This window comes from Callorhinchus milii, unplaced genomic scaffold (assembly GCF_018977255.1).
Source record: "Callorhinchus milii isolate IMCB2004 unplaced genomic scaffold, IMCB_Cmil_1.0 Scaffold1, whole genome shotgun sequence".
Taxonomy (NCBI): domain Eukaryota; kingdom Metazoa; phylum Chordata; class Chondrichthyes; order Chimaeriformes; family Callorhinchidae; genus Callorhinchus; species Callorhinchus milii.
Genome location: NW_024704742.1, coordinates 20,472,255 through 20,488,411, shown reverse-complemented (window position 1 = coordinate 20,488,411; position 16,157 = coordinate 20,472,255). Strand labels below are relative to the sequence as shown.

Below are 16,157 nucleotides of genomic sequence, written 5' to 3'. Positions count from 1 at the left end.
GATGACACAAAACTAGGAGGAAGTGTCAACACAGAGGATGACATAAAAAAATGCAGCGAGACATAGATAGGTTAGATGATTGGGCAGGTAGGTGGCAGATGAAGTATAATGTAGGGAAGTGCGAAGTCATCCACCTAGGTAGCAAAAACAGTAGAGCGGGTTATTTTTTAGAAGGGGAGAGATTGGAATGTGTTAGCGTCCAGAGGGACTTGGGTGTCCTTGTACACCAATCAAAGAAAGTTGGTCTGCAGATGCAGCAGCAATTAGGAAGGCGAACGGTATGTTAGCATTCATTATGAAAGGATTAGAGAAGAAGCGTAGGGAAGTCTTGCTGCAACTGTATAGAGCCCTGGTGAGACCACACCTGGAAGACTGTGTGCAGTTTTGGTCTCCTTATTTAAGAAAGGATGTACTTGCCTTGGAGGTGGTGCAGTGTAGATTTACAAGGTTAGTACCAGGGATGAAGGGGATGAGTTACGAGGATAGGCTGACCAAGTTGGGCCTATATTCTTTACAATATAGAAGAATTAGAGGGGATCTTATAGAAACCTATAAGATCATCAAAGGGCATGATAGAGTAGATAGTGGGAGATTGTTTCCCCTGGCTGGAGAAACTAAAACCAGGGGTCACAACCTTAAAATCAGAGGCCAGCCCTTTTGCACTGAGTTGAGGAAGAATTTCTTCACTCAAAGGGTGGTGAATGTATGGAACTCGTTACCCCAAAGGGCTGTTGATGCTCAGTCCTTGAACATATTCAAGACTGAGATAGATAGATTTCTTATTGCAAAAGGGATTAAGGGATACGGGGATAAGGCAGGGTTAGGTTATTAGCTGGTGTTAGATTAGAAGATCAGCCATGATTGAATGGTGGGGCAGGCTCGAAGGGCCAAATGGCCAACTCCTGCTCCTACATGTTATGTTATGTATCAGTAGAAAACGAAAGGCTGATATTAATAACAGGCCATTGCTCTTATCAGCAAATTTAATAGGGGTTAAAAAGTTGAGGTATCCATTAGCAATGCTGGAAGTAAATTATTTGAGACCATGGGTGCAGTGACATTGGTGGGTGCCACAAACTGGAACTTTCTTTCCATGGTGTATGCATACTGCTTATTCATGAATGTACATACATGACTATTAATATAAGGAGGTCAATTTCACATCTTCCTCACAGTACCAGGGAAACATTAAGAATCTGAGCTCTCAGTCTGGAGTGTTTGATCAGTTCATGATTGCAGAAAATGCCAAGAATCCCATTTAGAATGCAGTAGCATCTGAAACTACACCATCTAGCGATAACCAACACCTTTTAAATAATATCCCCTGTCACACTTCCCTTTTCCACAGGAAATGTTTGTCTCAGGACACCTGAGAAAAGGATGGAAATTTAGACTTTTGTATTGCATCTCTACACAATAAATGAAACACTGTATTGCCAGATAATTCATTGTACACACGTCAGAAACGACTAACAAAAGATCATTTATTGCTTGTGTCTCAGCATGCTCGAGCGCCAGACCATGACATTGTGTGGACCTCCAAATCTACCAGTTCCAGACGTGCATTGTGTCCACTAGTGATATTCTGTGCATTACAGATACCTCTATTTCATTTACAATAAGTAGGCAGTGAAACAAGTGCCAGATGATCTCTTTGCCCAGTTCGTTTTGTAAGTGCATGTTTGAGCTCTGTTATTTTCAAACAGGCACATTCACAGTGAGCAAGCTACATTTTGACGTCATTGCTTGTTGTTTCCTAGTTATTACAAGTCTATGGCTTTTGTATAATTGATCTTTTATTCTGGGCACAATTTTCCTTATCCAATTGGTGTATCACCTGCATCAACTGTATTCCTGAGCAGGCTAGATTCAGAGCAAGTTCCCTCTATTCTGTCCCGAATGATATGACGTGCGCCAAATGTGGGGCATTTTTGGCTAATTTAATATTTTTCATCTCTCAAGACTTGTTAAATCAGAGACTTTCTAAACAAAAAAAATTCAAATCAGGGACGCCCTCCTGACGTGAAAGGCGCAATACAAATATAATCTTGTTGTTGTTGTAGCTCATTCATAGGATCATCCTCATTGTTGTCCTCTGCAAGAAAACATCAAGAACTTTAATCATTCACCCAACAGAATAAGTGTTGTCAGCATTAGATGTAAAATAAGGATGGAAAAGGGAGAATTCTTCCAAAACAAAGTTGGAAGAAGGGCTCTCCTCCAGATACATAATTTACTTAAAATTCTAGTTTGAGGCAAGAACACTCCAGAAGAGTTCATGTATTAAAAATATAGATATACATTTATTGTACCCCCATGTGGACTAAATACCAATGAAAGTGGTTGTGGAGCCATTGTCTTTGAGAAAATAAATTTCACTGTTATTTATTGATACCACCTTCCACTATTCTACAGAGCGTATCACTGGCAGGAAGTAGAATCATTGTGCAAAGGAATGAGTTACGTGCTCCACAAATATGTGACAAGATTTCTTTCCTGTTTGTAAATTAAATATAGTCAAGATTTTTGTTTTTAAAAACTCACAAATATCGACTGCAGTTTAAGAGTTGTTGAGTTAACTATTACCCTCTACTTACAGAAGTGATGGAGTACATGATAATTCTGGTGTTGGTCACTTTGAAACCTTTAGGCCAATAGTTTATAGCTGTAGCTTCAGAATTGGCATAAATATGTTTTATTAGACCCTTACACTGAATTTACTTTAAAAGTAGGACAAGCCACGTTTTGCTCACAAAATAGTCAATTCACTTTACAGTATATTCTGTGAAGCACTTTGAGATGTCTCGAAGAAGTGATAAGATGCAATATCAAATGGAAGTATTATTATTATTATTATTATTATATTGTGTGCAGGCCGCTATTGCAGATCACTCGGTGCATCAAACTATAAAACTTCTCTGGAACCTATCAGTTCCTGTTGCTTGCTCTTAGTTACAGTTTTAATTTTGCTCAGGTAGTTATGTCAGGAGTTTTTATATTGGGTTAGTTTATGGTGATAGTTGGTAGTAGAAGTGAACCATAACTGTTCGCATTAGTTGGATTCATGCTCGTGTCATCCGCAGACATGGGATTAATTTCCACATGTATGCAGATTATATTCAACTCTACTTTGCCATCTCCAGATGCGACCCCCAGTCCCCTGATGTTCTGTCAGCTTGTCTGTCGGACATCAAGAGCTGGATGAGTGCAAATTTCCTGTAGTTAAACATCAACAAGACGGAAGCCATACTCTTTGGCTCCCACTGATGTCTTCTGTCCCATGATTCCGACCCCTCAACCTACCCGACCTGTCCTTGAAACTCTCTGAACCCGTGTGCAACTTAGGCATCAGGTTCAATCCCCATTTATCCTTTATCCACATCCAATCCCTGACCAGTACCACTTTCTTTCACCTCCGCCATATTGCCTATCTCCGACAATACCTCACCCCAAAAGCAGCCAAAACCCTTGTCCATGTCTTTGTCACTTTTCGACTAGACTACTCTAATGCCCTCCTCGCCAGTCTCCCCTCCTCCACTCTTCACAAAACTCACCCGCACCAAACTTCATACCCCGATTACTCCAGTCCTTGCCAAACTCCAATGGCTCCCTGTCACAGAGTGGATCGACTTCAAGATCCTCACTCTAGTGTTTAAATTCCTCCATTCCTTGGAGCCTCCCTATCTCTCTAACCTCCTCTCGCCCCACAGCAGTACCCACTGCCTCTGCTTTACTGCATCTGGCCTCCTCTGTGTCCCCCGAATCCTCCGCTCTACCATAGGCAACCTTCAGCCACTTTGCCCAGAATCTTTGGAACTCCCTCCCTCAACCCCTTCACCTCACCCCCTCCTTCCCCATCTTCAGGTCACGCCTGAAGACCTTCCTCTTCGACCGCGCCTACGGTCACTTTCCCCCTACTCCTGGCTCAGCCTTTGGCTCCGCCATTGTTAAGTGCTCTGGGACGCTGCCCAGCGTGGAAGGCGCTGTATAAGTGCAAGTTGCTGTTGTTGTTGGAAGTCAAGACGTACGTCCTTGTGAAGGCAAAGGTGTGTAAATGTAAATTCTTGTTGCTGGACTAGGCCCAACACGCAATAACGTGAAGTGGACATTGATTTTCTTGTTTGAAAATGCCGCAGAGAAGATATCTTGCCAAACCCGTGTGTGTTTTTTCTGCAGTGTTTTCTTTCTCTCTGCTACCATATCGATATGTGATTTGGATAGGTTTTCTTTTGCGGTACATCACCAAGGGTCACACCAAACCTCTTCCTCCCATGCCCACACCACCCCAACCCCCACCCCTCGCCGTAAACACCTTCAATATAATACCCTATTTAGAATGCATAGTAAGCAGCAATTCCAATCAATGCTTAAGTCCAGCATAAATCAGATTTGACAATTCAATTGAGTCCCACTCGGGAGATACTTTCAGGAGTTGAATCGATGCATAAATCAATTTTTTTTTGTTACTGCAGCTGGCCATAAACTTTTAAGCTTTAACAAAATGTAATTTAAAAGTTCCTTAAATGCTGTTTGCTATTTAATAACAATAGAAAATGAGCTGCCACTCCGCATAGGTTAGTGGAGCCTGCACATGGCCTCAGTTGCTCATCTCCTTGGCCTGCTGTGAGAGGCATTTTGAAGCAGGAAGTATAAATCTGGTTTCCTGCACCTAATCACTATACTGCTAGAAGCGATGATGAATCGTTCCTGCCATATAAATAGAGCATTAGCTTAGAAACTTCCTGAGGATACAATATAGATCATAATAAAAGGGCAGAGCTGCCTGGGTTCCACGTATTTGCTGTTTATAAGGATTATTGAAAAGCAATGTGTATTTGATCTCTGCGATAAAGATTTCTAATATTTCAATGAACTGTACTTGTTTTTGTGGAGAGGAGAGAGATCATCAGGATATTGGGAACTGTGGATTCGGAGGAGGCATCTAAGATGTAGCTAAGAAATAGATGTTCATCTGGGCTGATACTTCCAAATAACAACAATGCCCTTCACATGGGATAACATCTCAGAGGACTGTAAATAAAATTCAATACAGGTCAATTGTACAGAAAGTTAAAAGAAATGATCCAAAGAGACCTTGTGATGTTAGTTGACTTTTGACTCACCGCGTTTAAACACTGTGATGTAGCAGTAAATGAGGCAAATAGTGTACTGGGTTATATTTAAAAACACTTGTTCCCCACAAGTTTAGTTCAAGCTGGACAGTGCTGTGGTCAGGCGGCACCTGGAGTACCATGTATATTGTTTCTGTAACCTCTTATAGACTAGTGCTGGAGAACACACCATTTCCACTTTTAGCACCAACATCACACAATTCTGAAACAGTCCTGCCAGATGGAGAGTAATGCCTCATCTACTTTTGTTATTACTATTATTATTATTACTTTGCTCCTAAAATTATTCCTTAACCCAATGAGATCTCACTCTATTGTTTAATTTCATCATTATTCAAAACAATGTGTGTCAAACCAACTGAGTTGATTTTATGAATTTGAAGGGACTTGTAGACTTTCCAACCTTCCAATGTTTTGTCCATTTTGCACAAACATTAATTTATTTGGATTTGCAAACAGAACTGACAGCTGTGACTGTATCAAATCCACAATTATATTAATTGTTCCAAAGGTTTAGTAACAATGTCATTAAGTGTGCATTATTTTCATGCAGTGTCAGCTTCGCGTCTGAGTCAGAAGGCTGTGGGTTCAAGCCCTGCATCAGGAATTAAACTTACATAGTCTAGGCCAGGTTGGTCCAACTCATCTGGCACCCACCCCCATTTCATCTGTCGCACCCGCTCCCTCCATAACCCGTAAATGTTATGTTATGTTACTCGAAGGGAAACACAAAAATATTTCTTATGCGGCTTGCAAATTTTTTCTTATATAAGGCATCTGGCCCACCTTTTGGCTGCTGAAGGACCACCCTGCTGAGCTGACACTCCAATGCAGTGCTGGAAGTCTGCGGCAATGTTGTAGATACCTGTTCAGTTGGACGTTAAAGATCCTATAGCACAGCTCCAAAGAGAGTCTCTCCTGGTGTCCTGTCCAACATCCCCACAAATAAAATTGGTCTTTCACCTACTTCATTGCTGTTTGTGGGACATTGCTGCGTACAAATTTGTTGCTGTGTTCGCCTGCAAAATACAGTCACTACACTTTACACTACATCCTGTGAAGTGCTCTGGATGTAAAAGTCGCTGTAGAATACCAAATGCACGGGTTATTATAATAAGAGTTACAGTGACAATCTTTCTCATTGCGTTTCAGCGTACTATGGTCAGGATGGATACTTTGGTCCCTGCGAGAACAAGTACTGTGGGCTGGGCCGGCACTGCATTGTGAACAAGGAAACGGGGCAGGCAGACTGCACCTGCATGGAACGCTGCAAACCCAACTACAAGCCTGTGTGCGGCTCTGATGGCGAACTCTATGAAAACCATTGTGAGGTTCACCGTGCTGCCTGCTTGAAGAAACAGAAAATTTCAATTGTTCACAATGAAGACTGCTTCTTCAAAGGTAGGAATGGATAGGAAACTATAAAGTGAAAATAACTAATCCGCATTCAATCTCTTAGCTCTGATCCAAACAGCTTTTGGTTTAGATCTGAGCAGTGGAGCAGCAGTTTGGTATTTATTTTTTAGTGTAGAGGAGAACATTGTGAAATGTTTATCGGAAAGATTAATCACTTTTCACAGAATTGCATAACGGTTCCCCGTGCAACATTTGCATGTGTTTCAGTCTGTAGATATTGAGTAAGGTCATTTTTTTAAATATAACAAATACCAATAAATTAAATGACATACAGTTGTTAAAAAATGGATGCCGAGGTGAGTTTGCGATTGACCTCAGTGGGCTTGTCAGATGGCTCCTTTGGTTAAAATATTTGCCTAATATGAAACTAAGCTCTTACAGAACTGCAATGCCCAAGATTTGATCCCTGCTCTGTGCTGAATTAGCAGATCTCAACTGGAGTAGTGATGGGCAGTGGGGGTGGGACTTTACTGGAGCCTTATCACCTGTAGGACAAAAGAGGAAAAGAGGAGCTGGGGTCCATGTCCTGATCATTATCCAATGATCCCACCTCCTTCCCTCGCTGAACACAGAATATTAGTGGATGTCGTATTAGGTCTGGGTTTGACTGTGACTTTGTTGAATTGCCCATTCACTATCTTGGCTCACACATGAAGAACACCCACTCTGGCGAGGTACATGAGAGGAAATGGCACTGTAGAATCATCCTCTAGTACAAGGCCACCCAGCTCCTTGGAGTGGGGGCGGAGGGGAGCTGACAAAATTTGATGGAGGACTGCTTTTAAAATAATGATGTGCGACTGCAACACAGTTTGATCCCTGCTCTGTGACACAGATGAGCACCTCTGCTTCTGTTTGTGATTGTAATTGGATGTGAGCTCTAGCTTATTTTTAGCTGAGAGAGCATTTTAGGTCTTTAACATGTTCAGAAGATGCTTGCAGTGTTTACCCAGTTATGTGGATGTTGATTTAATTTGAGGTGATTTTTACATTATTTCAAGAAAACCTTTTTTGACGTGATGCCTGAATGCTTTAATTTGGAATAAACAATACAGCCACACATAAACATTCCCTCTCAGTTCTCTGTAACTCAATAAACAACTGTACTTGGGCCAGGATAAAATGGTTCACAGCCTTTCAACTCACCTTTTAGTTCTCTTGGATTATTGCTTCAGTGCCATAATCCTTTCAGTCCTTTGGTAAAAGCATCACAAAGCAGCTGCAGTCTGCAGATGCCAAATTGAGTTCACCAATCCCTTATTCCCAGAATTTAAACATTGCACTTGGAAATTAGAACGACGGGCAGATTATAGGACAATTGTGCGTAAAATAAGTAGGGAGTTGCCTCATTGATCCTATTATTTTCTGTATTCTATTTAACAGCAAGAGAAATTTTCTAGGTATATCTTATTTACTTGTTTCTTTTAATCATAGTTGTCAATGCTCGTCCTGCTGGTTACATGTGGCTCAAGAACCTGCTGACTTTTAATCAAATAGGCTTCTCACTTTGAATTTGATGTGGTTGAAGCAAAAAAAGCATTGGTGTATTTAAGACGAAACTTAATACACACATGAGGGTGTTGAAAAGGGGAATAGGAGGATTGGAGGCTCGTGTGGCATGGAGTAGTCGGGCCAGATGGCATGATTTTGTGCTGTAATTTTCTGTGAAACTGATGTGGTGATCTAATCCCATGGGTGTTTAGTCACATCACAACTCAAGGCCTAATGGTGGTCATTAATTTGTGGGTCGAATGATCAAAGACCATAATTAAGCTCTTGGGATGATGACAAAGTTCATGATTTCTGATAAAACCATTGTGTTGTTTGATACTTAAGGAATAAACTCATTGTTAATTCAGTGGGCAAATCACATATGCATCTTTTAATATTTTAATGTGCTCTAAGTACAGGGTGAAACTTAAATAACAAATGTAAAATACACCAGTGTAGCATTTAACACATTTTTTACAGTGAATGATTTATCACGTTCAGTGATCATCTGTTGATTCACTGGCTTCATTAGATATTCCTTCAGCACAAATTAAGGCAAACATTTGAACAATGAATTTAATTGATGGACATTGCTCTTTAGCAGATACTTGGAAGACAAATGCACTGACCATTTTCTGCTGAGTAGTGGAGCCGAAGAATAGAAGACTGGGTGGTGTATTGATAGTATATTGACTTGTCTCGCAGTAATGAAATGCCAACACACCACTGACACTACCTCAAACTAGTTAGTGTTAAGGGTACGACACAGATCAATCTACTTTTTATTAATTTCAACTGTAATTTTCCATTGTATATTCTATGAAGTACTTAATCTGGATAATAAAAGATTGGTGGCAGTGCAGTATAAAGTATATAGAATGACACAGAGACTGGAATATTTAGAAAGGTAATAATATGTGGAAATAATACTGTAATCTAATAATCTAAGTGTCAAAAAATCCTGTACAAAAACATTGAATGAGTTATTTTGTTTTTTTTCTCTGATATTGTTATGTTCAGACATTCCAAGCGAGTTGCACATCTTTCCTGACACCATGTGGGAATCAGCACAGTCAGTCGCAGCCTGGCATGTGAGCGTCCCTCAGACTGGGTGCATAGGGAGCTCAATAAAGTGCTGGCACTTAGTAACCACATAAGGAGCAGAGGTTTCCCAAGGCTGGAGCAGAAAGTGATTCACCATGTCTGAGAACCAGTATTCGCCCTTAAAACATGCAGGCACTGCACTTTGAAGTATATTCTGTGAAGCACTTAGAGACATCCTCTGGACTGGAAAGTTGTTATACCAAATGTAAGAATTTATTTATATTAGCTCATGGGCATGCACTGTCCTTGTCAGAATTCATGCTCTCAGGCTATGCTGGATTTTGTGACACCGAATCCCTATTACTCTTGTCAGTTTTTGACACGTTTCTGTAGAGTAAGAGAAACTCCAGAACCATTCGACACTTTCACGTAGCCGATAGAGGTTTATTGCATATTAGGGCAGGGAAGAGGAGCTCCTAATTACAACAGTTTATATCTGTTTCTGTTAGTGAAAAAAACAGAAAGGAAAAAACACTTGCAGATTCATAGAACTTGCAGGTATAAATATCATCTAAAGCAGACGTTCTCAAACTATGGGGTATGTCTCTTTGGGGAAGCTCGGGCATATACCAGTGGAGTACAGTCCCAGGCTTTGTAGATTGGCCCCGAGTCTCAGCAAAACCATTCCTTACAACAAAATGCATATTCTTACAAAGTATAGGATTTTCAGATCTTTTGTGTTGTCTTAGTATGGGAGGCACAATTATTTTTTTCCATAGCCTAGGGAGGCTCACTGTGACAATGTTTGAGACCCTCTGATCTAAAGCAAATGCAAAACATTCTTCTTATTAGAGAGGACAGAAGAACTGAAAGTTATAGAGATATTAAAAATGTTGACACATTTCAGAGCAATTCATGGCAATAAAATAATAATAATAATAATCCTTCATTTCACATCTTCTAGACGTCTTAAAGTGCTTCACAGAGTAGACTGTAAAGTGAATTGTCTATATTTGTGGACGAAATGCAGCAGCCAATTACGCACAGCAGTGTCCCACAAACAGTCGTGGATTGAAATGACCAATTTATTATTGTTTTTTTTGAGGGATTATTATCAGGAGTGTGGAGTAAGGAAACTTGCCCAAGGTTTCGCCCTGCCAGGAATTGAACCCAGGTCTCTCACTTGCAAAGCGAGTGCTCTAACCACTGAGCTACAGGACTTCACAATTGTACATTTGTACTTCGATTTATTTGCTGCTACAAATAAAACCAAGTGAAGACGTTACGCAAATAGACAGATATAAACATGCACAAAGAAGTGACCACAAGAGAGGAATCCCTAAGCGCTTCACAGGATAAATTGTGAAGTGTGTGTTTGGTAGGAAAACAGGGTATCCAATTTGCACACTGCAAAATCCCACAAACAGCCATGGAATGAAAGGGAGATTGTTGGCCTAGACACTGGGTGAAACTCCCAAGCAATAGTACACTTACATCAATCAGTGTGACCATCAGTGTAATAAGACAGTGAGAGTATGGAACTGCTTTGAAGGATGAGGTCAATTTTTCTAACAAATGCTGATAAATGGTAAGAGCCAGGGGATCTTTTCCACTAGAGTTATAAAGCAATGTCCAAGTCTCACTGAAGCCATTGAAGTGTGAAGGTGGTTGTAACTCAAATAGACGAGACAGTAACCCTGAGCCAGGGTCACTTGAGGTAGCTTGTATTTTTGATGAGCTTCAGGTTTTTCATCATATCATTGAGGTTGGAAGGTCACTAGTTTCTTCTTGCTTGCGTTAAAAGCATTACAGTTCGAGCCATAGCTTTCTTAATGCCATTCCACCTGCAGCCTGCCTATCACTTTGACTAAAGGCTGCCCATTTTGAGTGCCATTGTTGAATGTGACCATTTGACTCAGCTGGTTGTTGCTTCGAGCACTCACATGTCATAGGAATAGTTGAGAAGAAGGAAATCATTTCAAGCCCTATATATAATTCTTGCGTTTGATATAGTGCCTTATCATGTCAGTCATTATTTTTATTTGTAGACAAACGCAGCAGCCAATTTCCACGCAACAAAATCCTCCAATCAGCAATGAAGCAAATTAGCTTTTTTTTTAATCTGAAGGATTGTTGGCCAAACTCCCTTCTCTTAAGTTTAGTTCAATGGGCAAGTTGGGTATGGCAAAATCAACAGAAATTAAGTGGGTTTCTGGGGGAAAGGTAGCCACCTGCAGTGTTGATCAGCAAGGAGATGCTGGGGTTTGTCCTTGTTGTTGGGGTTAAGAAAATTTGAAGAGTTAGTGTTATGAACCAGAAAAGGTGGTCTTGTCTCACCCTCACCTCTTCGAGCAAAGCTGAAATTGTATATATGATCATTAAACCTCAGATTGTGTTATGGCCGATGATGATGATAATAAAAATAATCCTTGAATTTGATATAGCGCTTTATCATTTCGTTGAGAAGTCTCAAAGCACTTTACAGAATGTACTGTAAAGTGATTGACTATCTTTTGTGGGTGAAACGCAGCAGCAGTGTCCCAAAAACAGTCGTGGATTGAGGGACCGCAATTTTTTGGGAAAGGTATTATTACCCTTGGAATGCGATCCACCGAATGACTAACAATTGGGTTCCTACTTACTGCTAGGTAAACAGGTGTGTGGAGTAAGAAAATTTCCCTAAGATTTCGCCCTGCCCGGGAATCGAATCCGGGTCCTCTCACTTGCGAGGTGAGTGCTCTAACCAATACACTACAGAATTCCAATAAAACACAACAACTTGGGTTTATATAGTGCCCCTCACGCAGGGTAGGGTCTCAGTCTCGGATCTATCTGTAGATCCAGATATAATTTTTATTAATTCAGGTACGCGTAAAATATTCAGGATTTTTTAACATAAAATAATCATCGTTCCAATTTCCTGTTCAGCTAACTGCTGTGATTAGAGCGCCACTGAGTTCTGTAGCAAATGATAGCTAGAAGAGACCATATGAGAACATTAACTGCCTGGGCCGTCCCCATGACGGGTAAGGGGAATTTTCATTTAATGAAAAATTATCCATTGCATTTCACTGGCATATTCCATTTCTCAATAAGCTATAAAATTAATAACCTACAGATTTAATATAGGCAGCTCATTTATTTTGGACATTTTTGGAAAATCCAGTATTCCTAATAAGCAGATTTGTTGCATTAAATAGACTACAAAATTCTGTGAAAAACAGGAAATCTGCCTGTAAAGTGACTGACCACAAAGGTTGCAAGATCACCAGATTGCGTCCCATCTGATCTCATCCCTCCAGAATACCCACCTTACCTACTGTCCTTCCATTACTGCATCAAGTTGCTTCTTAAATGAGTTCAGTGTCCTGGCTTCAACCACTTGTCCTGGCAACCTGTTCCAGTCAATTATGCACTGAGTAAAGTAAAGCTTTCTGGTATTTGCCCATTTGTAACTCTAAACCAATGTGTTCTTGTTCTGCTGTATTGTTGCATCCTAAATTATTGATCTGGATTTATTTTTTCAATTCTATTTAAAACTATATATACTGTACCACTCTGAGTTCCTTTCTGAGATCTTCTCTCAAGACTGAAGAGCTTTTGCTTGTCTATTCATTGTGCATAGCTCATTCCTCTAACACTGGGGATCATCTTTGTTGCTCTCTTCTGCACTACCTCCAGGTTCTGAGCAGCCTCCCACCATGTCACGTTGACCAGAGCTGTATGCAATACTCAAAATGTGGTCTGGCACGTTCAGCCTGACTATGACATCTGGGGATCTAAACTCAAATATTAGCAATACAGCACAGCATTTTGTTTGCCTTGTTTATTATTGCTTCACACTGTTTTGACACAGTGAGCATTGGTCAACTAACATCCCTAGATCTTTTGCAGCTCCCACTTGACAAGTTCAAACCCATCCATGGAGTACATGTGTTTCCTAATCTTGCATCCAACACGTAGTACCTTGCATTAATCATTGATGGATTCCATTTATTTTGTCTTACTATTAGAGACTATTAAATAAAGGTTTGGCCTTTTCGTCGTAATGATGTCAATCACGTACAATATGATGATGATTTTGATGTGTTTGCGATCAAAAACTTATCTTTTTTTCTTGAAAACCGTTCCCCTTTTAAGTGCCAGTAAATCACCTTTCAGTAGTGGTAAAGGGGAATATCATGTTGTTTCACCTCCAAAATGATTAGTAAGAAAAGAAACCTAGAGCAGATTTATGCATCCTTCAGTTTGGTCATACACGGTATATTCTGAATGCCCTTCCCTGTTTTTCATGGACAAACTGGCTTATTGAAAAATGTAGCAAGAAAGAATCAATTTGATGTGGTGGGAAAGCTTGCCAAATGACTGTAGCTTAGAGTCATCCTTTTTGCTGACTTCAGTGACAAGAAATTTCAAGTGCAAAGATGCCACTCATTTGTGCCACTGCAAGCAGTTTACACTATGCTGGACAACTGATGTATAATTTTTAGACGTCATTTTAGGATTGGTGATGAAAATACCAAATATGTGAGTTAACTCCAAAGGTATTAGTTGTTCAAAGTTACAATTTCAAAAGAAATAAAATCTCTTTTTTTTGTTCTCTCCACCAATGCCAGCAGGGCATTGAATTATAGCATTCCATCTGCCCGCTGTTGGTAAGATTACATCTTACTTTGGATTCAAGATCAATTAAATGGTGATCACTAAGTTATTTCCCTGCTATATCTCTTAGTGAAGGTAATGAACTATCTGGCAGTTACATGCTTTTATATCAAATGCAAGGATTATTATTTTTTCACAACAACAACTTGCATTTATATAGCGCCCCTCAAGCAAGGTAGCCTCCCAGAGCACTTTATACTTAGCTCAGCAAGTCAGTCTTTACCAGGTAAAAACACAGCAGCATTGGCTCCCAATAATCACCAGTCAATATGTACAATAATTACAATTTTTAGCATTTGAAAAATACATTGTTGGCTTGATAAATACAGCTCTTGTATGGTTATGTAAGGATTGCAGCAGTAGATGTATCTGCCAAACCACCTTTGATAATGGGTTGCTGTTTTTATAGTCGCAGGCAGATGAACACTGTCTTGCAATAAGAATACCACACATCTGTCTATAAGAAAAATATATTGTTGTAATGTTGCAAAAGGAAGTCTGTAAATTGCTTTTGTTTAGCCTTCTCAAAATCTGGTTTAAACCCTCTCCACTTCAGATCAAAATATGGAAATAACCTGCATTCATTCCCATCGTAAATTGCCAGGTACAGCATTTAAAAAATAATTTAATCCTGATCCCAACCTTAAATTGCTTGCGACAGCAGCACATATTACAAGACTAATCTGATACACACTAAGGACTCTGTCATCTGTTGACCACAGGCCAGTAAGCAACCTGTTCTGATAAGGTTGTAGCTAATATGACCACTTCATCTGCTGCATATCCACCAGTCTGTGCCTTGCGGCAATGCATACAATATCAAAATGATACATCACTGTTAAAAGAGCATTCACTAAGCAATTTCATTTCAATAGGTGAGAGCAGAAGTGTATATTTTTCCAGGGGAAGGATTGAGCTATAATTATGTAAAAATAACTGGGCCAAAGCAGTTTCAGCACCTTGGAACGCCCTCCCAACAAGGCAGAGATAGAACAGCAGGCAGCCAGGGTGCTATATAAATGCAATTTGTTATTGGTTAATGTCACCAGATGCTTTATCTTTTATTCTCACCTAAAAAAATATTTTATAATGTGTTGCCAATTGTGTTCCTTTAATGGAATGCATATGGTGTTGTAAGCATTTCCATTCCTGAATCTGAACTCAGCTCCATAACGGCATAATTTCTTATCACATGAACAGTTTCACTTGTGGAAATTAGCAAAAAAAGGAACATATTAATTATTAATAAAAATAATAAACAAACTGAAAGGTAGATTTTGAAGAGATATGGACAGCAATCTTAAAATTTCATTTTCTTCAATCTCTGATCCCTGTTCATTTTCATTTTTGAACTCTATTTGACTTTGAAACCAACTAAAAGCACACTTGTAACTATTTGTTCATGAGACCTAATTAATTCGGATTTCTAATTACTTAAATATTTTCAAACCTGGCTGCCTGCTGTTCTATCTCTGCCTTGTTGATTTATTTATAAGTTTCAAAGTCTCTCAGCAAGTTGCTTCATCAAATTAAAGATAACTCCAATTCTTTTTCTGGGAAAAAAGATTGTGCAAGTGCAGAATGTAATGCCAGCTTCAACACAGTGCTTAGATACATGCACACTACAATTTACAGTATATCCTGTGAAGCACCTTGTCAGGCTCTCTGTTAAGTACAATGATTATTATAATTATTATTATTAACTGTTGTTTTTTCCATGATCAGTCCACAACATAACACAATATTAATAATTAATAATCTGTGCATTTGACACAGTGACTTATCACATTGTTGAGATGTAATTGGATGTTACTGTGAAGTGTAGTAACTGTGCACTGGTAAGTGAATGCAAAAGCCAATTTGAGAAGAAACCATGTTGACTTATGGACCAGTTACTCAATGGTTCGAATCACAATCCTTGCTTGTCTCAGCTAGGGCTACGTAGAGGCTAAGTTGGCCCAGGATTGGGGAGGAGAAAATCAGCCTCAATATCTCAAAGTTCTGATAAAACGCTATATCAAATGCAAAGATTATTATCAGAGCATCCTCTTCTAGTAATGGTAGTGCATGTGGAAGTGTAGGTATGTTGAGGTCAGGGTCATTTGTGAAGTGTTATTCAGTCAAGTGACCTGCCGACATTTGCCGGTAAGGCTCAAACATGAAGAATGGCCAATTAGACAGGGTACAAGAGGGGAAACAGTACCCATGGAACTACATCTAGCAAGAGTAGGCCAAATCTGGAGCAGAGATGTACGCCAGTGATGAGAAAAATTAGTGAGAAATATAATTGGATGCAATAAATTACAAAAAATAATCCCGTGAGGTGTTTGTTCAGTTTCATTTCAACTTTATTACAAATGCATGAAGTGATTAAATTGGCTGGAAGTGAAAGATATTTCCATTTGCTATCAC

General features: G+C 39.6%; 1 protein-coding gene across 2 annotated transcripts in view; it reads left to right on the top strand.

Annotated features, from left to right (window-relative positions):
• fstl5 (follistatin-like 5) overlaps nucleotides 1-16,157 on the top strand; it is a 297,390-nt gene that overhangs the window by 66,050 nt on the left and 215,183 nt on the right. For both annotated transcript variants that reach the window (XM_007899184.2, XM_007899183.2), the window contains exon 3: nucleotides 6,285-6,533. In XM_007899184.2, the coding sequence (XP_007897375.1) occupies nucleotides 6,285-6,533 (249 nt within the window). The remainder of the gene's footprint in view (nucleotides 1-6,284; nucleotides 6,534-16,157) is intronic.